This window comes from Oncorhynchus mykiss, chromosome 14, assembly GCF_013265735.2.
Source record: "Oncorhynchus mykiss isolate Arlee chromosome 14, USDA_OmykA_1.1, whole genome shotgun sequence".
In the NCBI taxonomy this organism is placed as follows: domain Eukaryota; kingdom Metazoa; phylum Chordata; class Actinopteri; order Salmoniformes; family Salmonidae; genus Oncorhynchus; species Oncorhynchus mykiss.
In genome coordinates this window covers 42,931,159-42,954,041 of record NC_048578.1, presented here as the reverse complement: position 1 = coordinate 42,954,041, position 22,883 = coordinate 42,931,159, and the positions used below count along the sequence as shown (strand labels likewise).

Below are 22,883 nucleotides of genomic sequence, written 5' to 3'. Positions count from 1 at the left end.
TCTACTATCCTCCACCAGGAACACCAGCCTCTTCCAGATACACCAGCCTCTACTATCCTCCACCAGGAACACCAGTTTCTTCCAGATACACAAGCCTCTACTATCCTCCACCAGGAACACCAGCCTCTACTATCCTCCACCAGGAACACCAGCCTCTTCCAGATACACCAGCCTCTACTATCCTCCACCAGGAACATCAGCCTCTACTATCCTACAGCAGGAACACCATTCTCTACCAGGAACACCTGCCTCTACCAGGAACACCAGACTCTACTATCCTCCACCAGGAACACCAGCCTCTACTATTCTCCACCAGGAACACCAGTTTCTTCCAGATACACCAGCCTCTACTATCCTCAACCAGAAACACCAGCCTCTACTATCCTCCACCAGGAACACCAGCCTCTACTATCCTCCACCAGGAACACCAGCCCCTACTATCCTCCACCAGGAACACCAGTTTCTTCCAGATACACCAGCCTCTACTATCCTCAACCAGGAACACCAGCCTCTACTATCCTCCACCAGATACACCAGCCTCTACTATCCTCCACCAGGAACACCAGCCTCTACTATCCTCCACCAGGAACACCAGCCTCTTCCAGATACACCAGCCTCTACTATCCTCAACCAGGAACACCAGCCTCTACTATGCTCCACCAGAAACACCAGCCTCTTCCAGATACACCAACCTCTACTATCCTCAACCAGGAACACCAGCCTCTACTATCGTCCACCAGGAACACCAGCTCTACTATCCTCCACCAGGAACACCAGCCTCTACTATCCTCCACCAGGAACACCAGCCTCTACCAGATACACCAGCCTCTACCAAATACACCAGCTTCTACTATCCTCCATCAGGAACACTAGCCTCTACTATCCTCTACCAGGTACACCAGCCTCTACTATCTTCCACAAGGAACACCAGTCTCTTCCAGATACACCAGTCTCTTCCAGATACACCAGTCTTTTCAGAAACACCAGTCTCTTCCAGATACACCAGCCTCTACTATCCTCCACCAGGAACACCAGTCTCTTCCAGATACACCAGTCTCTTCCAGATACACCAGTCTTTTCAGAAACACCAGTCTCTTCCAGATACACCAGCCTCTACTATCCTCCACCAGGAACACCAGTCTCTTATATCCTCCACCAGGAACACCAGCCTCTTCCAGATACACCAGCCTCTACTACCAGTTTCTTCCAGATACACCAGTCTCTTCCAGATACACCAGCCTCTACTATCCTCCACCAGGAACACCAGCCTCTACTATCCTCCACCAGGAACACCAGCCTCTACTATCCTCCACCAGATACACCAGCCTCTACTATCCTCCACCAGATACACCAGCCTCTACTATCCTCTACCAGGAACACCAGCCTCTTCAAGATACACCAGCATCTTCCACCAGGAACACCAACCTCTGGAACACCAGCCTCTACTATCCTCCACCAGGAACACCAGCCTCTACTATCATCCACCAGGAACACCAGCTCTACTATCCTCCACCAGGAACACCAGCCTCTACTATCCTCCACCAGGAACACCAGCCTCTACTATCATCCACCAGGAACACCAGCTCTACTATCATCCACCAGGAACACCAGCTCTACTATCCTCAACCAGGAACACCAGCCTCTACTATCCTCAACCAGGAACACCAGCCTCTACTATCCTCCACCAGGAACACCAGCCTCTTCCAGATACACCAGCCTCTACTATCCTCAACCAGGAACACCAGCCTCTACTATCCTCTACCAGGAACACCAGCCTCTACTATCTTCCACCAGGAACACCAGCCTCTACTATCTTCCACCAGGAACACCAGCCTCTACTATCTTCCACCAGGAACACCAGCCTCTACTATCTTCCACCAGGAACACCAGCCTCTACTATCTTCCACCAGGAACACCAGCCTCTACCAAATACACCAGCTTCTACTATCCTCCACCAGGAACACCAGCCTCTACTATCATCCACCAGGAACACCAGCCTCTACTATCGTCCACCAGGAACAACAGCTCTACTATCCTCCACCAGGAACACCAGCCTCTACTATCCTCCACCAGGAACACCAGCCTCTACTATCCTCCACCAGGAACATCAGCCTCTACTATCCTCCACCAGGAACATCAGCCTCTACTATCCTCCACCAGACATACAAGACCACTGATAATCTCCCTCGATCTGGGGCTCCACGCAAGATCTCACCCCGTGGGGTCAAAATGATTACAAGAACGGTGAGCAAAAATCCCAGAATCCCAGAACCACACAGTGAATGACCTGCAGAGAGCTGGGACCAAAGTAACAAAGCCTACCATCAGTAACACACTACGCCGCCAGGGACTCAAATCCTGCAGTGCCAGACGTGTCCCCCTGCTTATTAAGCCAGTACATGTCCAGGCCCATCTGAAGTTTGCTAGAGAACATTTGGATGATCCAGAAGAAGATTGGGAGAATGTCATATGGTCAGATGAAACCAAAATATAACTTTTTGGTAAAAACTCAACTCGTCATGTTTGGAGGACAAATAATGCTGAGTTGCATCCAAAGAACACCATACCTACTGTGAAGCATGGGGGTGGAAACATCATGCTTTGGGGCTGTTTTTCTGCAAGGGACGACTGATCCGTGAACAGGAAAGAATGAATGGGGCCATGTATCGTGAGATTTTCAGTGAAAACCTTCCATCAGCAAGGGCTTTGAAGATGAAACGTGGCTGGGTCTTTCAGCGTGACAATGATCCCAAACACACCGACCGGGCAACAAAGGAGTGGCTTCGTAAGAAGCATTTCAAGGTCCTGGAGTGGCCTAGCCAGTCTCCAGATCTCAACCCCATAGAAAAATTTGGGAGGGAGTTGAAAGTCCGTGTTGCCCAGCAACAGCCCCAAAACATCACTGCTCTAGAGGAGATCTGCATGGAGGAATGGGCCAAAATACCAGCAACAGTGTGTGAAAACCTTGTGAAGACTTACAGAAAACGTTTGCTAACAAAGGGTATATAAACAAAGTATTGAGATAACAAAAGTTTATTGACCAAATACTTATTTTTCACCATAATTTGCAAATAAATTCATAAAAAAATCCTACAATGTGATTTTCTGGATTTTTTTATCTCATTTTGTCTGTCATAGTTGAAGTGTACCTATGATGAAAATTACAGGCCTCATCTTTTTAAGTGGGAGAACTTGCACAATTGGTGGCTGACTAAATACTTTTTTGCCCCAGTGTGTGTGTGTGTGTGTGTGTGTGTGTGTGTGTGTGTGTGTGTGTGTGTGTGTGTGTGTGTGTGTGTGTGTATGTATGTATGTATGTATATATATACATACATACATACATATATACACACACACACAAAAAAATAAATAAAGGGAACACTAAAATAACACATCCTAGATCTGAATGAATGAAATATTATTATTAAATACTGTTTTCTTTACATAGTTGAATGTGCTGACAACAAAATCACACAAAAATGATCAATGGATATCAAATTTATCAACCCATGGAGGTCTGGATTTGGAGTCACACTCAAAATTAAAGTGGAAAACCACACTACAGGCTGATCCAACTTTGATGTAATGTCCTTAAAACAAGTCAAAATGAGGCTCAGTAGTGTGTGTGGCCTCCACGTGCCTGTATGTCCTCCCTACCTCCCTGGGCATGCTCCTGATGAGGTGGCGGATGGTCTCCTGAGGGATCTCCTCCCAGACCTTGACTAAAGCATCCGCCAACTCCTGGACAGTCTGTGGTGCAACGTGGCATTGGTGGATGGAGCGAGACATGATGTCCCAGATGTGCTCAATTGGATTCAGGTCTGGGGAACGGGCGGGCCAGTCCATAGCATCAATGCCTTCCTCTTGCAGGAACTGCTGACACACTCCAGCCACATGAGGTCTAGCATTGTCTTGCATTAGGAGGAACCCAGGGCCAACCGCACCAGCATATGGTCTCACAAGGGGTCTGAGGATCTCATCTCGGTACCTAATGGCAGTCTGGCTACCTCTGGCGAGCACATGGAGGGCTGTGCGGCCCCCCAAAGAAATGCCACCCCACACCATGACTGACTCACCGCCAAACCGGTCAAGCAGGAGGATGTTGCAGGCAGCAGAACGTTCTCCACGGCATCTCCAGACTCTGTCACGTCTGTCACATGTGCTCAGTGTGAACCTGCTTTCATCTGTGAAGAGCACAGGGCGCCAGTGGCGAATTTGCCAATCTTGGTGTTCTCTGGCAAATGCCAAACGTCCTGCATGGTGTTGGGCTGTAAGCACAACCCCCACCTGTGGACGTCGGGCCCTCATACCACCCTCATGGAGTCTGTTTCTGACCGTTTGTGCAGACACATGCACATTTGTGGCCTGCTGGAGGTCATTTTGCAGGGCTCTGGCAGTGCTCCTCCTTGCACAAAGGCAGAGGTAGCGGTCCTGCTGCTGGGTTGTTGCCCTTCTACGGCCTCCTCCACGTCTCCTGATGTACTGGCCTGTCTCCTGGTAGCGCCTCCATGCTCTGGACACTACGCTGACAGACACAGCAAACCTTCTTGCCACAGCTCGCATGGATGTGCCATCCTGGATGAGCTGCACTACCTGAGCCACTTGTGTGGGTTGTAGACTCCGTCTCATGCTACCACTAGAGTGAAAGCACCGCCAGCATTCAAAAGTGACCAAAACATCAGCCAGGAAGCATAGAAACTGGGAAGTGGTCTGTGGTCCCCACCTGCAGAACCACTCCTTTATTGGGGAATGTCTTGCTAATTGCCTATAATTTCCACCTGTTGTCTATTCCATTTGCACAACAGCATGTGAAATATATTGTCAATCAGTGTTGCTTCCTAAGTGGACAGTTTGATTTCACAGAAGTGTGATTGACTTGGAGATTGTGTTGTTTAAGTGTTCCCTTTATTTTTTTGAGCAGTATATATATATATATATATATATATATATGAAGAAAAAAATACAGTTAAAAGTAAAAGATTTTTGTTGCATTTCAGCTAACTCTACCCCTCACCTCCTTCTCATAACAAGTCCAATCTGACGTGAATTTGATCAAATCTGGACCCTTGCAGCCATGATGACCTGCCCACCAGCCGTGTCTGAACGGCGCGGTGGGACCGGGGACTGCTGGCAGCTACAACGTCAACATTAGCGCATTACAGTTTCATGTCTGGGAAACAGTCCCCAGCACGTCGAAACACGCGGATGGTTTACCTAACAATATAAATGATGTAGTTACAGACTGACTTTATAGCTAACGCAGTGACAGCCGCCGGTAATTGAGGCGTTAACGTTACTAGCCTGATAAATTAACTGACAAAACAACAGCTAACATCCACTCCAGCACCGAAAGGAACTGGTGAAAACAGCCCGTTTCAACAGCTTGGTAAACAACCCAATATGAACCCGATACATTTCATCAAGGACAACAGTTGCTGCCTCAAAATAAACACAGTTCGCATAAATAATCTGGAACAGGCAGATAGCTAGCCAGCTAGCTTATCAGCACCACTAGTATTAGCCTAGCTGCTCCTTTAGCATGCATGTTGTCTCACCGTTATATAGTCTCAGTCCCAGTTTCATACATTTTGCTGGGATATAAACAGCCTTACATTCCATGCAGAAGCTATAATAGTGAACTAACCTCACTACTAACGCTGGTCACCTCCATTTTGTCCCAGGGTTCGTGCGGCTGGGAGAACGGCATCGTAGTCGGAGATAGACCGCTGCTCCAAGCCGAATCCCGCCCGCTGATAGCCCACCGGAGATTCTGCCTTCACGGTCGGGCACGAGACAGATCTGGGTCACCGGCGCCTACTGCCCGGGGAAGATCAGACACCGGGGTCGGGACAGTTGGTTTGACAGGACCATATGGCAACCGATTTTACGTTCTTCTCCCATAGATTAATATGGGCGTCTCTATCCTCAGCATCAATGCACTGAGAGGCCATTGACGTAGCTCTGACGCAATTCAGTTAAGGATTTCCCCCATAATAGGCAAACAAAGCAGGGAGCGCAGAGCAGAGGGGAAGAGGACAGAAGAGAAGTGCAGAGGGGGAGAGGGGAAGAGAAGTGCAGAGGGGGAGAGGACAGAAGAGAAGTGCAGAGGGGGAGAGGAAAGAAGAGAAGTACAGAGGGGGAGAGGAAAAGAGAATAGCAGAGGGGGAGAGGAAAGAAGAGAAGTGCAGAGGGGGAGAGGACAGAAGAGAAGTGCAGAGGGGGAGAGGAAAGAAGAGAAGTGCAGAGGGGGAGAGGAAAAGAGAATAGCAGAGGGGGAGAGGAAAGAAGAGAATAGCAGAGGGGGAGGGGAAAGAAGAGAATAGCAGAGGGGGAGAAGAAAGAAGAGAAGTGCAGAGGGGGAGGGGAAAAGAGAATAGCAGAGGGGGAGAGGAAAAGAGAATAGCAGAGGGGGAGAGGAAAGAAGAGAAGTGCAGAGGGGGAGGGGAAAGAAGAGAAGTGCAGAGGGGGAGAGGAAAAGAGAATAGCAGAGGGGGAGAGGAAAGAAGAGAAGTACAGAGGGGGAGAGGAAAGGTGAGAAGTACAGAGGGGGAGAGGAAAGAAGAGAAGTACAGAGGGGGAGAGGAAAGAAGAGAAGTACAGAGGGGGAGGGGAAAAGAGAATAGCAGAGGGGGAGAGGAAAAGAGAATAGCAGAGGGGGAGAGGAAAGAAGAGAAGTACAGAGGGGGAGAGGAAAGAAGAGAAGTGCAGAGGGGGAGAGGACAGAAGAGAAGTACAGAGGGGGAGAGGACAGAAGAGAAGTGCAGAGGGGGAGAGGAAAAGAGAATAGCAGAGGGGGAGAGGAAAGAAGAGAAGTGCAGAGGGGGAGAGGAAAGAAGAGAAGTACAGAGGGGGAGAGGAAAAGAGAATAGCAGAGGGGGAGGGGAAAGAAGAGAAGTGCAGAGGGGGATAGGAAAAGAGAATAGCAGAGGGGGAGAGGACAGAAGAGAAGTGCAGAGGGGGAGAGGAAAAGAGAATAGCAGAGGGGGAGAGGACAGAAGAGAAGTGCAGAGGGGGAGAGGAAAGAAGAGAAGTGCAGAGGGGGAGAGGACAGAAGAGAAGTGCAGAGGGGGAGAGGACAGAAGAGAAGTGCAGAGGGGGAGAGGAAAAGAGAATAGCAGAGGGGGAGAGGACAGAAGAGAAGTGCAGAGGGGGAGAGGAAAGAAGAGAAGTGCAGAGGGGGAGAGGACAGAAGAGAAGTGCAGAGGGGGAGAGGAAAAGAGAATAGCAGAGGGGGAGAGGACAGAAGAGAAGTGCAGAGGGGGAGAGGACAGAAGAGAAGTGCAGAGGGGGAGAGGAAAAGAGAATAGCAGAGGGGGAGAGGACAGAAGAGAAGTGCAGAGGGGGAGAGGAAAGAAGAGAAGTGCAGAGGGGGAGAGGAAAGAAGAGAAGTGCAGAGGGGGAGAGGAAAAGAGAATAGCAGAGGGGGAGAGGAAAGAAGAGAATAGCAGAGGGGGAGAGGAAAGAAGAGAATAGCAGAGGGGGAGAGGAAAGAAGAGAAGTGCAGAGGGGGAGAGGAAAGAAGAGACGTGCAGACGGGGAGAGGAAAAGAGAATAGCAGAGGGGGAGAGGACAGAAGAGAAGTGCAGAGGGGGAGAGGAAAGAAGAGAAGTGCAGAGGGGGAGAGGAAAAGAGAATAGCAGAGGGGGAGAGGAAAAGAGAATAGCAGAGGGGGAGAGGACAGAAGAGAAGTGCAGAGGGGGAGAGGAAAGAAGAGAAGTGCAGAGGGGGAGAGGAAAGAAGAGAAGTGCAGAGGGGGAGAGGAAAGAAGAGAAGTGCAGAGGGGGAGAGGAAAAGAGAATAGCAGAGGGGGAGAGGAAAGGAGAATAGCAGAGGGGGAGGGGAAAGAAGAGAAGTGCAGAGGGGGAGAGGACAGAAGAGAAGTGCAGAGGGGGAGAGGAAAGAAGAGAAGTGCAGAGGGGGAGAGGAAAGAAGAGAAGTGCAGAGGGGGAGAGGAAAGAAGAGAAGTGCAGAGGGGGAGAGGAAAAGAGAATAGCAGAGGGGGAGAGGAAAGGAGAATAGCAGAGGGGGAGAGGAAAGAAGAGAAGTGCAGAGGGGGAGAGGACAGAAGAGAAGTGCAGAGGGGGAGAGGAAAGAAGAGAAGTGCAGAGGGGGAGAGGAAAGAAGAGAAGTGCAGAGGGGGAGAGGAAAGAAGAGAAGTGCAGAGGGGGAGAGGAAAAGAGAATAGCAGAGGGGGAGAGGAAAGGAGAATAGCAGAGGGGGAGAGGAAAGAAGAGAAGTGCAGAGGGGGAGAGGACAGAAGAGAAGTGCAGAGGGGGAGAGGAAAGAAGAGAAGTGCAGAGGGGGAGAGGAAAGAAGAGAAGTGCAGAGGGGGAGAGGAAAAGAGAATAGCAGAGGGGGAGAGGAAAGGAGAATAGCAGAGGGGGAGGGGAAAGAAGAGAAGTGCAGAGGGGGAGAGGAAAGAAGAGAAGTGCAGAGGGGGAGAGGAAAGAAGAGAAGTACAGAGGGGGAGAGGACAGAAGAGAAGTGCAGAGGGGGAGAGGAAAAGAGAATAGCAGAGGGGGAGAGGAAAGGAGAATAGCAGAGGGGGAGGGGAAAGAAGAGAAGTGCAGAGGGGGAGAGGAAAAGAGAATAGCAGAGGGGGAGAGGAAAGAAGAGAAGTGCAGAGGGGGAGAGGAAAGAAGAGAAGTGCAGAGGGGGAGAGGAAAGAAGAGAAGTGCAGAGGGGGAGAGGAAAGAAGAGAAGTACAGAGGGGGAGAGGAAAGAAGAGAAGTACAGAGGGGGAGAGGAAAGAAGAGAAGTGCAGAGGGGGAGAGGAAAGAAGAGAATAGCAGAGGGGGAGAAGAAAGAAGAGAAGTGCAGAGGGGGAGAGGAAAGAAGAGAAGTACAGAGGGGGAGAGGAAAGAAGAGAAGTGCAGAGGGGGAGAGGAAAGAAGAGAAGTGCAGAGGGGGAGAGGAAAGAAGAGAAGTACAGAGGGGGAGGGGAAAAGAGAATAGCAGAGGGGGAGAGGAAAGAAGAGAAGTGCAGAGGGGGAGAGGAAAGAAGAGAAGTGCAGAGGGGGAGAGGAAAGAAGAGAAGTGCAGAGGGGGAGAGGAAAAGAGAATAGCAGAGGGGGAGAGGAAAAGAGAATAGCAGAGGGGGAGGGGAAAGAAGAGAAGTGCAGAGGGGGAGAGGAAAAGAGAATAGCAGAGGGGGAGGGGACAGAAGAGAAGTGCAGAGAGGGAGAGGAAAAGAGAAGTGCAGAGGGGGAGAGGAAAAGAGAATAGCAGAGGGGGAGAGGAAAGAAGAGAAGTACAGAGGGGGAGAGGAAAGAAGAGAAGTGCAGAGGGGGAGAGGAAAGAAGAGAAGTGCAGAGGGGGAGAGGAAAAGAGAATAGCAGAGGGGGAGAGGAAAAGAGAATAGCAGAGGGGGAGAGGAAAGAAGAGAAGTGCAGAGGGGGAGAGGACAGAAGAGAAGTGCAGAGGGGGAGAGGAAAGAAGAGAAGTGCAGAGGGGGAGAGGAAAGAAGAGAAGTGCAGAGGGGGAGAGGACAGAAGAGAATAGCAGAGGGGGAGAGGAAAAGAGAATAGCAGAGGGGGAGAGGAAAGAAGAGAAGTGCAGAGGGGAAGAGGACAGAAGAGAAGTGCAGAGGGGGAGAGGAAAAGAGAATAGCAGAGGGGGAGAGGAAAAGAGAATAGCAGAGGGGGAGGGGAAAGAAGAGAAGTGCAGAGGGGGAGAGGAAAGAAGAGAAGTGCAGAGGGGGAGAGGACAGAAGAGAAGTGCAGAGGGGGAGAGGAAAGAAGAGAAGTACACAGGGGGAGAGGAAAGGGGGAAAGGGGGTTCTATAGGAGAGTTATGTGGTAGGAGAGTTCTATAGGGGAGTTATGTGGTGGGAGAGTTCTATAGGATAGTTATGTGGAGGATAACTCTCCTATAGAACTCTCCCTCCACATAACTCCCCTATAGAACTCTCCTACCACATAACTACCCTATAGAACTCCTACCACATAACTCTCCTATAGAACTCTCCCACCACATAACTCTCCTATAGAATTCTCCCACCACATAACTCCCCTATAGAACTCCTACCACATAACTCTCCTATAGAACTCTCCTACCACATAACTCTCCTATAGAACTCTCCCACCACATAACTCTCCTATAGAATTCTCCCTCCATATAACTCTCCTATAGAACTCTCCCTCCACATAACTCCCCTGTAGAACTCTCCTACCACATAACTCCCCTATAGAACTCTCCCACCACATAACTCTCCTATAGAATTATCCCACCACATAACTCCCCTATAGAACTCCTACCACATAACTCTCCTATAGAACTCTCCTACCACATAACTATCCTATAGAACTCTCCCACCTCAGAACTCTCCTACAGAACTCTCCTATAGCACTCTCCTATAGATTTCACCCCTCACATAACTCTCCAGTCCTTGTGCGCAACAGGCTGTAGGCTACACAAATACCTCTCCACAATAGGCATTCATTCCTCTTCTCATGAAATCCCAGGAAAGCCATAGGCTACAAAAGCTATTTGACATAGCTTTTTTCAAACGTTAATACTAGCCGTAGTAGTCTATTCGGGGAAGAAGCAGTCTTACTAATTGCTGAATGTAAAACATGCTTACAGAATAGAAAATGATTGGTCGGGGAAAGTGCATTTGTGTGATTACTTTTGGCGGGTTATGATATCATTGTTGAACTGATGTTTGTAAATAGCTGCACAGGACAAAGAGATGAGCACAGTGGACAATAACACCCATAGGAATTCCAGGTGTATTTTTACCTGTTTTTTAAATCTGATTTTACTGCTGCATAAGTTACTTGATGTGGAATAGAGTTCCATGTAGTCATGGCTCTATGTTGTGGGCCAAGTGGCGCAGCGGTCTAAGGCCGTCAATACAGACCTGGGTTCGATCCCGGGCTGTATCTCAACCGGCCATGATCGGGAGTCCTACAGGGCGGCACGCAATTGGCTCAGCGTCGTCTGGGTTAGAGGAGGGTTTGGCAGGGGTAGGCCGTCATTGTAAATAAGAATTAGTTCTTAACTGACTTGCCAAGTTAAATAAAGGTTAAATAAACAAAACATATATATGTAGTACTGTGTGCCTCCCATAGTCTGTTCTGGACTTGGAGACTGTGATGAGACCTCTGGTGGCATGTCTTGTAGGGTATGCATGGGTGTCCGATCTGTGTGCCAGTAGTTCAAATAGATAGCTCGGTGCATTCAACATGTCAATACCTCTCATAAATACAAGTAGTGATGAAGTCAATCTCTCCTCCACTTTCAGCCAGGAGAGATTAAGATCAATGTTAGCTCTCTGTGTACATCCAAGAGTCAACCGTACTGCCCTGTTCTGAGCCAATTGCAATTTTCTTAAGTCCCTCTTTGAGGCACCTGACCACACGACCAAACAGTAGTCAAGGTGCGACACAACTAGGGCCTGTATTTGTATTTATTATGAATCCCCATTAGTTCTGCCAAGGCAGCAGCTACTCTTCCTGGGGTTTATTATGGATCCCCATTAGTTCTGACAAGGCAGCAGCTACTCTTCCTGGGGTTTATTATGGATCCCGATTAGTTCTGCCAAGGCAGCAGCCACTCTTCCTGGGGTTTATTATGGATCCCCATTAGTTCCTGACAAGGCAGCAGCTACTCTTCCTGGGGTTTATTATGGATCCCCATTAGTTATGCCAAGGCAGCAGCTACTCTTCCTGGGGTTTATTATGGATCCCCATTAGTTATGCCAAGGCAGCAGCTACTCTTCCTGGGGTTTATTATGGATCCCCATTAGTTATGCCAAGGCAGCAGCTACTCTTCCTGGGGTTTATTATGAATCCCCATTAGTTCTGCCAAGGCAGCAGCTACTCTTCCTGGGGTTTATTATGGATCCCCATTAGTTCTGACAAGGCAGCAGCTACTCTTCCTGGGGTTTATTATGGATCCCCATTAGTTCTGTCAAGGCAGCAGCTACTCTTCCTGGGGTTTATTATGAATCCTGATTAGTTCTGCCAAGGCAGCAGCTACTCTTCCTGGGGTTTATTATGGATCCCCATTAGTTCTGCCAAGGCATCAGCTACTCTTCCTGGGGTTTATTATGGATCCCCATTAGTTCTGACAAGGCAGCAGCTACTCTTCCTGGGGTTTATTATGGATCCCCATTAGTTCTGACAAGGCAGCAGCTACTCTTCCTGGGGTTTATTATGGATCCCCCTTTAGTTCCTGCCAAGGCAGCAGCTACTCTTCCTGGGGTTTATTATGGATCCCCATTAGTTCCTGCCAAGGCAGCAGCTACTCTTCCTGGGGTTTATTATGGATCCCCATTAGTTCCTGCCAAGGCAGCAGCTACTCTTCCTGGGGTTTATTATGGATCCCCATTAGTTCTGACAAGGCAGCAGCTACTCTTCCTGGGGTTTATTATGGATCCCCATTAGTTCTGACAAGGCAGCAGCTACTCTTCCTGGGGTTTATTATGGATCCCCATTAGTTCCTGCCAAGGCAGCAGCTACTCTTCCTGGGGTTTATTATGGAGCCCCCTTTAGTTCCTGCCAAGGCAGAAGCTACTCTTCCTGGGGTTTATTATGGATCCCCATTAGTTCTGCCAAGGTAGCAGCTAGTCTTCCTGGGGTTTATTATGGATCCCCATTAGTTCCTGCCAAGGCAGCAGATACTCTTCCTGGTCCAAAACTATTAAAGCACTAACCCTAACCCTACATTACATATAAAACTAAAGATAAAACAGACCATCATATAACATTATTACACCACTACATATCTGCAGTACAAATCGTATAATACCACCATACAACAATATTACCATGTGTGCGTGTGTCTGTACCTTTGTGTGTGTCTCTTCACAGTCCCCGCTGTTCCATAAGGTGTATTTTTACCTGTTTTTTAAATCTGATTTTACTGCTTCATTTCAGCATATACCATGGATATTCCTATACCATACCAGGACTCCGATACGCCATGGGTACCAGACCCTAAGGACTGTATGCCTCACAGCCCTCCATTCTACTCCCCCCAGGCAAGACCCCCGACACCCCCTACATCCACACCACCTGAGGATGTGTTTGATGGGGAGGTCAGTACTATTTCTGTGGACACCATCAAGGCCTCTGTAACCTTTTAGACATGTAAATTGGAGAGTAAATACGAGAAAAATGCATCGGTTGTGAGATCAATCACCCCAGCCAACGACGACATCCGTGTTTATACCCCCAAGCTACTACTTCTTCTACCATCTTGAGGAGCTGGTGAAAAGACTGTGGTCCTGCCGGTTTGTACCTTTGATGGTCAGAGCCCTGGAGTCTATGGGTCTTGTGCCGTCTATTCCCAGAGTTTACGGGGTAACTGAGGCTTTCCTACCTGAATTGAAGGAGGCAATCTACATCCACGAGAAACTCAAAGAAATCCGGCACACCCTGGTGGACGACAACAAATACAAGGAAGCTTTGGTGGCTGATGTGGTGACTTTCTGGCTCAATAAACTGCAAGAGACCGAGTAACAATACACCTTTTCTATTTAGATGTAAAGCATACGATGTTAGAGAATAAATGCATTTTTTATTTTGAGAGGACTTACAAATGTTATGCAACAAATTATTGAAAATTAAGTGAACAATGTATCGTTCTACACAACCCACAATACCGGGTTTAATGCAGAGAGTGTGCTAAAAATGGAGCAAATCATGAGTCATGTACAACATGCGGGCGAGAGTCTACAATGGACACAACTGGTATCCCGTCTTGTGGATGATTCTGAAGAACTAGAAACAACCTTGTCTAAGATTTTACTTTATTTGTTTGAAACATATTTGTTGTTTATATACATACAGTGCCTTGCGAAAGTATTTGGCCCCCTTGAACTTTGCGACCTTTTGCCACATTTCAGGCTTCAAACATAAAGATATAAAACTGTATTTTTTTGTGAAGAATCAACAACAAGTGGGACACAATCATGAAGTGGAACGCCATTTATTGGATATTTCAAACTTTTTTAACAAATCAAAAACTGAAAAAATTGGGCGTGCAAAATTTTTCAGCCCCCTTAAGTTAATACTTTGTAGCGCCACCTTTTGCTGCGATTACAGCTGTAAGTCACTTGGGGTATGTCTCTATCAGTTTTGCACATCGAGAGACTGAAATTCCTCCTTGCAAAACAGCTCGAGCTCAGTGAGGTTGGATGGAGAGCATTTGTGAACAGCAGTTTTCAGTTCTTTCCACAGATTCTCGATTGGATTCAGGTCTGGACTTTGACTTGGCCATTCTAACAACTGGATATGTTTATTTTTTAACCATTCCATTGTAGATTTTGCTTTATGTTTTGGATCATTGTCTTGTTGGAAGACAAATCTCCGTCCCAGTCTCAGGTCTTTTGCAGACTCCATCAGGTTTTCTTCCAGAATGGTCCTGCATTTGGCTCCATCCATCTTCCCATCAATTTTAACCATCTTCCCTGTCCCTGCTGAAGAAAAGCAGGCCCAAACCATGATGCTGCCACCACCATGTTTGACAGTGGGTATGGTGTGTTCAGGGTGATGAGCTGTGTTGCTTTTATGCCAAACATAACGTTTTGCATTGTTGCCAAAAAGTTAAATTTTGGTTTCATCTGACCAGAGCACCTTCTTCCACATGTTTGGTGTGTTTCTCAGGTGGCTTGTGGCAAACTTTAAACAACACTTTTTATGGATATCTTTAAGAAATGGCTTTCTTCTTGCCACTCTTCCATAAAGGCCAGATTTGTGCAATATACGACTGATTGTTGTCCTATGGACAGAGTCTCCCACCTCAGCTGTAGATCTCTGCAGTTCATCCAGAGTGATCATGGGCCTCTTGGCTGCATCTCTGATCAGTCTTCTCCTTGTATGAGCTGAAAGTTTAGAGGGACGGCCAGGTCTTGGTAGATTTGCAGTGGTCTGATACTCCTTCCATTTCAATATTATCGCTTGCACAGTGCTCCTTGGGATGTTTAAAGCTTGGGAAATCTTTTTGTATCCAAACCCGGCTTTAAACTTCTTCACAACAGTATCTCGGACCTGCCTGGTGTGTTCCTTGTTCTTCATGATGCTCTCTGCGCTTTTAACGGACCTCTGAGACTATCACAGTGCAGGTGAATTTATACGGAGACTTGATTATACACAGGTGGATTGTATTTATCATCATTAGTCATTTAGGTCAACATTGCATCATTCAGAGATCCTCACTGAACTTCTGGAGAGAGTTTGCTGCACTGAAAGTAAAGGGGCTGAATAATTTTGCACGCCCAATTTTTCAGTTTTTGAATTGTTAAAAAAGTTTGAAATATCCAATAAATGTCGGTCCACTTCATGATTGTGTCCCACTTGTTGTTGATTCTTCACAAAAAAATACAGTTTTATATCTTTATGTTTGAAGCCTGAAATGTGGCAAAAGGTCGCAAAGTTCAAGGGGGCCGAATACTTTCGCAAGGCACTGTATATAATGGGTGTGTGTGTTTTAAAAATTCAGCGACACAAGCCTGTAAATGTAAACCAAATATACAGGGTGTTGCATGCTGGGATCACTGAGAAAACAAGGACTAGTATCCTGCTACGAATCCTGAATTGTCTGTATATGTAATAACTGATGTTTGCGAAAATAAAAATGAAATGTTGTCGTTATTTGAAAGGGGCTCATTAACGTTGTTGTACATCAGGGAGGCAAGAATGATGTTGGAGCAGATGTTGAAAACATTGTCCAATCTGTAAAGGGCCTTTGAAAAGCAGAGATGCTGAAGTGGTTCAAGAAGTGCCACATGAGTGTTATATTCAGCCCTTGGCTGAAGATGAACATTCAGAGAAATATGTGTTCTATGATTTTGAGACTAATCAGCAATCAGGGGTTCATTTGCCAATTTTTGTATCTACCACGACTTTCAAGTGTGCAAAGTGTTCGGCAGAGGGGCCCAATTGTGCACTACTCTTTCTAAAACACTTCAGAAAACCCCAGTACAGTACCTTCAGGTTTATAGCTCACAATTCTAGAGCCTATGACTCCTATCTTCCCCGAAATGTACGGGTGTGATCAAATGTCTCCCAAAGAGCGAGAGAGATTCATGACATGGTATGAGACAGTATGTCATAGCACCTTTTTGACTTCCACAAAGAGATGGAGTCATACTGTGACAACGATGTGATTATACTTCGTGAACGATACCTCAGATTCAGAGAAGAGGTAATCAAAGATGCAGGCATTGACCCCTGGAGTTGTACAACTATTGTATCGGCATGCATGAACCTATCGTACACACTTTTTACCTCCAGCATCTATAGCTATTCCATCGCCTGACAACTACCGACTCCAATTCAAGTCATACTCTAGTTGGTCCATTCAATGGTTGGAGTACTTGGCCCAGGATAAAAACATTTTTATTCAACATGCTTTGAATAGGGGTGAGAAGGCGTTTTTACCTTATCACGTAGATGGATACACACAGATTGACGGTGTTGAGACCGTGTCGAAGTACAACGGTTGTTTCTTCCATAGTTGTAAATCTTGCTTTGTGCCCCAGGCCATGTGTGTCCTAACCCAAAATACTTTTGGGGAAATGTACCAAGAGTTCCAAGACAAATTGGAATCTTTACAGGCTACTTATGGGTTGAAAGTGAATGTGATGTGGGAGCATGAGTGGACCCAACTCAAAAAGTCTGATCCTCATGTTCAAGCCTTCCTTTCCAGCTATGACACCCCAGGACCCCTGGAACCACGACAGGCCTTGTATGGAGGCCGCACCAATGCTTTGACATTGTGGTATGTAGCGCAACCCGACGAGACAATAGGATATGTAGATTTTACATCCCTTTAACCTCATGTAATGAGTTCCTCATGCTATCCTATGGGGCATCCTGAAATTATTCACCGTGACTTTGACTTACCCCAAAACTATTTTGGTCTAATCAAAGCAACTGTCTACCCTCCTAGGGGTTTGTTTCTGCCAGTGTTGCTTTACCTCAAGGAACACTTTTCTTTCCCCTTTGTCTGCAGTGAAAACAACAAAAAGGAAAAGCCTTGTGATCACTCAGATCAAGAAAGAGCCCTGACAGGGGTATGGATCACAGTTTAATTCTCTAAGGCCCTAGAGATTGGGTATCGTGTGGCCAAAAAGTGTGTAACTTTTCCAGGAAATCAGACACTCTTTTTAAAGAGTACATCGAGACCTCTTGCAAGCAAATGGCTTCAGGCTATCCTGCATCGGTCACAGACCAAGAGAGCAAAGACCAGATTCAAGACTATCACAACAGAGAAGGCATACTTCTTGACCCTGACAGAATAGAGGTCAACAAAACCAAAGGAAATCTGTCGAAATTGTACTTAAACTCGCTTTGGGGCAAGCTTTCCCAGAGAAGCAATATGCTCACAATGTCGATCATTAAAGACCCCGAATAATTTTGGGAAAAAATTTTTCCGGACCAATGCAAAATTTCACATTTTTCATTCTTGAGTCAAGACATTGCCCTGGTGCAATGGAGATGTAACAAGAAGTGGGTTCTACCCCCGGGTAATGTAATGTGTTTCTTGCAGCATTTACCACAGCCTATGATCAACTTGAACTATACAACCTCATGGCGCAGCTGCAGAGGAGGGTTCTTTACCACAACACAGACTCTGTGGACTATGTAAGCAAACCGGGTGATTGGAACCCCCCCCCACTTAGCAACTATCTGGGTAGGTTAACGAGTGAACTCGAAGATGGTGACCATATCACAGAGTGGTCCTCCTGTGGTCCCAAAAGCTATGCTTTTAGGACTAAAGACAATCACGTGGTGTTGAAAGCCAAAGGCGTGACTCAAAACTATGGAAATGCCCCGCGTGTAAACTTGGAATCAATCACGCGCTTGGTCGAGGGATTCATAAACGACCGGAATAGTGACTTGGAAATTTTGAGCTCGCACAAAAAAATTGTGAGAGATAAAAAAGGGCTTCCATCTTAAGGAATGCCCCACTTACTAAAAGGTTCCGGGTAGTCTATGACAAGAGATTGCCCTTTGGCTACTGACTTTATGTTACAAGCCCCGTGTGTCTTAAAGCTTAAGATATAATGGCTACTGTAGAAGGTTTTGACCCCCGGTTGCAACTACCATTTTCGGCCTTAATCGCAGGCCCATCCAATAGCGGTAAAACTTGTTTTGTAAAAAGTATTTTCGAGAATTCTGAACATGTATTATCTCAGAAACCTGACAATATTGTGTGGTGTTATTCATGTTATCAACCTTTGTATGATGAGCTGTTGAAGAAAATACAAATCAAGTTTGTTGAAGGAATACCCGCATCCCTGTCTGATGATGAACTTCTCCCCCGTCATAAAAACAATCTGCTGGTTTTGGACGATATGCTATTTGCAGGTAGCGAACATCCTGAAATTGCACAAGCTTTTACCCAATATAGTCATCATAGAAACCTGTCCGTGCTTTACTTGGTGCAGAATGTCTTTCGCCAAGGTAAAAATAACCGTACCATTAGTTTGAATGCCAATTACATGGTTTTGTTCAAAAACACTAGAGACAAACTACAAATAAACACTCTAGTTCAGCAGATGTACACTGGAAGGAAATCCAACTTTATGGAGAGCTATGAGTACGCTACCAAAGCACCATTTTCTTATTTAATCCTAATATAACTCTCCTACAGAACTATACTAATATAACTCCCCTACAGAACTATACTAATATAACTCCCCTACAGAACTACTAATATAACTCCCCTACAGAACTATACTAATATAACTCCCCTACAGAACTATACTAATATAACTCCCCTACAGAACTACTAATATAACTCCCCTACAGAACTACTAATATAACTCCCCTACAGAACTACTAATATAACTCCCCTACAGAACTATACTAATATAACTCCCCTACAGAACTACTAATATAACTCCCCTACAGAACTACTAATATAACTCCCCTACAGAACTACTAATATAACTCCCCTACAGAACTACTAATATAACTCCCCTACATAACTACTAATATAACTCCCCTACAGAACTACTAATATAACTCTCCTACAGAACTATACTAATATAACTCCCCTACAGAACTACTAATATAACTCTCCTACAGAACTATACTAATATAACTCCCCTACAGAACTATACTAATATAACTCTCTTACAGAACTATACTAATATAACTCCCCTACAGAACTACTAATATAACTCTCTTACAGAACTACTAATATAACTCTCCTACAGAACTACTAATATAACTCCCCTACAGAACTACTAATATAACTCCCCTACAGAACTATACTAATATAACTCTCCTACATAACTACTAATATAACTCTCCTACAGAACTATACTAATATAACTCCCCTACAGAACTATACTAATATAACTCTCCTACAGAACTATACTAATATAACTCTCCTACAGAACTATACTAATATAACTCCCCTACAGAACTATACTAATATAACTCTCCTACATAACTACTAATATAACTCCCCTACAGAACTATACTAATATAACTCTCCTACAGAACTACTAATATAACTCTCCTACAGAACTACTAATTTAACTCTCCTACAGAACTCTCCTACATAATTATACTAATATAACTATCCTACATAACTATACTAATATAACTATCCTACATAACTATACTAATATAACTCCCCTACATAAATATACTAATATAACTCTCCTACAGAACTATACTAATATAACTCTCCTACAGAACTATACTAATATAACTCTCCTACAGAACTATACTAATATAACTCTCCAACAGAACTATACTAATATAACTCCCCTACAGAACTACTAATATAACTCTCTTACAGAACTACTAATATAACTCCCCTACAGAACTACTAATATAACTCCCCTACAGAACTACTAATATAACTCCCCTACAGAACTATACTAATATAACTCTCCTACAGAACTATCCTAATATAACTCCCCTACAGAACTACTAATATAACTCCCCTACAGAACTATACTAATATAACTCCCCTACAGAACTATACCAATATAACTCCCCTACAGAACTACTAATATAACTCTCCTACAGAACTACTAATATAACTCCCCTACAGAACTATACTAATATAACTCTCCTACAGAACTATACTAATATAACTCTCCTACAGAACTATACTAATATAACTCCCCTACAGAACTATACTAATATAACTCTCCTACAGAACTATACTAATATAACTCTCCTACAGAACTATACTAATATAACTCTCCAACAGAACTATACTAATATAACTCCCCTACAGAACTACTAATATAACTCCCCTACAGAACTATCCTAATATAACTCTCCTACAGAACTACTAATATAGCTCCCCTACAGAACTATCCTAATATAACTCTCCTACAGAACTCTCCTACAGAATTATACTAATATAACTAAAAGTTACTTACAGCTGTAATCGCAGCAAAAGGTGGCGCTACAAAGTATTAACTTAAGGGGGCTGAATAATTTTGCACGCCCAATTTTTCAGTTTTTGATTTGTTAAAAAAGTTTGAAATATCCAATAAATGTCGTTCCACTTCATGATTGTGTCCCACTTGTTGTTGATTCTTCACAAAAAAATACAGTTTTATATCTTTATGTTTGAAGCCTAAAATGTGGCAAAAGGTCGCAAAGTTCAAGGGGGCCGAATACTTTCGCAAGGCACTGTAACTCCCCTACAGAACTACTAATATAACTCTCTTACAGAACTACTAATATAACTCCCCTACAGAACTACTAATATAACTCCCCTACAGAACTACTAATATAACTCTCCTACAGAACTACTAATATAACTCTCCTACAGAACTATACTAATATAACTCTCCTACAGAACTATACCAATATAACTCCCCTACAGAACTACTAATATAACTCTCCTACAGAACTATACTAATATAACTCTCCTACAGAACTATACCAATATAACTCCCCTACAGAACTACTAATATAACTCCCCTACAGAACTACTAATATAACTCCCCTACAGAACTACTAATATAACTCCCCTACAGAACTACTAATATAACTCTCCTACAGAACTATACTAATATAACTCCCCTACAGAACTATACTAATATAACTCCCCTACAGAACTACTAATATAACTCCCCTACAGAACTACTAATATAACTCCCCTACAGAACTACTAATATAACTCCCCTACAGAACTATACTAATATAACTCCCCTACAGAACTACTAATATAACTCCCCTACAGAACTATACTAATATAACTCCCCTACAGAACTACTAATATAACTCCCCTACAGAACTACTAATATAACTCCCCTACAGAACTACTAATATAACTCTCCTACAGAACTATACTAATATAACTCCCCTACAGAACTACTAATATAACTCCCCTACAGAACTATACTAATATAACTCCCCTACAGAACTACTAATATAACTCCCCTACAGAACTATACTAATATAACTCCCCTACAGAACTACTAATATAACTCCCCTACAGAACTACTAATATAACTCCCCTACAGAACTACTAATATAACTCCCCTACAGAACTATACTAATATAACTCCCCTACAGAACTATACTAATATAACTCCCCTACAGAACTACTAATATAACTCCCCTACATAACTACTAATATAACTCTCCTACATAACTACTAATATAACTCTCCTACAGAACTATACTAATATAACTCTCCTACAGAACTATACTAATATAACTCTCCTACATAACTACTAATATAACTCTCCTACAGAACTACTAATATAACTCTCCTACAGAACTATCCTAATATAACTCTCCTACAGAACTATCCTAATATAACTCTCCTACAGAACTATCCTAATATAACTCTCCTACAGAACTATCCTAATATAACTCCCCTACAGAACTACTAATATAACTCTCCTACAGAACTATACTAATATAACTCTCCTACAGAACTATAACTATACTAATATAACTCTCCTACAGAACTATCCTAATATAACTCTCCTACAGAACTATACTAATATAACTCTCCTACAGAACTATACCAATATAACTCCCCTACAGAACTACTAATATAACTCCCCTACAGAACTACTAATATAACTCCCCTACAGAACTACTAATATAACTCTCCTACAGAACTATACCAATATAACTCCCCTACAGAACTACTAATATAACTCCCCTACAGAACTACTAATATAACTCTCCTACAGAACTATACTAATATAACTCTCCTACAGAACTATACTAATATAACTCCCCTACAGAACTACTAATATAACTCCCCTACAGAACTACTAATATAACTCCCCTACAGAACTACTAATATAACTCTCCTACAGAACTATACCAATATAACTCCCCTACAGAACTACTAATATAACTCCCCTACAGAACTACTAATATAACTCTCCTACATAACTATACTAATATAACTCTCCTACAGAACTATACTAATATAACTCCCCTACAGAACTATACTAATATAACTCTCCTACAGAACTATCCTAATATAACTCCCCTACAGAACTATACTAATATAACTCCCCTACAGAACTACTAATATAACTCCCCTACAGAACTACTAATATAACTCTCTTACAGAACTATACTAATATAACTCCCCTACAGAACTATACTAATATAACTATCCTACATAACTATCCTAATATAACTCTCCTACAGAACTATCCTAATATAACTCTCCTACAGAACTATCCTAATATAACTCTCCTACAGAACTATCCTAATATAACTCTCCTACAGAACTATCCTAATATAACTCCCCTACAGAACTACTAATATAACTCTCTTACAGAACTACTAATATAACTCCCCTACAGAACTACTAATATAACTCTCCTACAGAACTACTAATATAACTCTCCTACAGAACTATCCTAATATAACTCCCCTACAGAACTATACTAATATAACTCTCCTACAGAACTACTA

General features: G+C 44.2%; 1 protein-coding gene across 4 annotated transcripts in view; it reads right to left on the bottom strand.

The window, feature by feature from the left end:
- Positions 1-6,051, bottom strand: part of rps6kal (ribosomal protein S6 kinase a, like) — a 68,855-nt gene extending 62,804 nt beyond the window's left edge. The window contains exon 1 of one of the 4 annotated variants that reach the window (XM_036943613.1): positions 5,645-6,051. In XM_036943613.1, the coding sequence (XP_036799508.1) occupies positions 5,645-5,707 (63 nt within the window). In that variant the 5' untranslated portion in view covers positions 5,708-6,051. The remainder of the gene's footprint in view (positions 1-5,644) is intronic. The other 3 variants (XM_036943612.1, XM_036943611.1, XM_036943610.1) reach the window with 3 other exon arrangements.
- Positions 6,052-22,883: the final 16,832 nt, after the last annotated feature.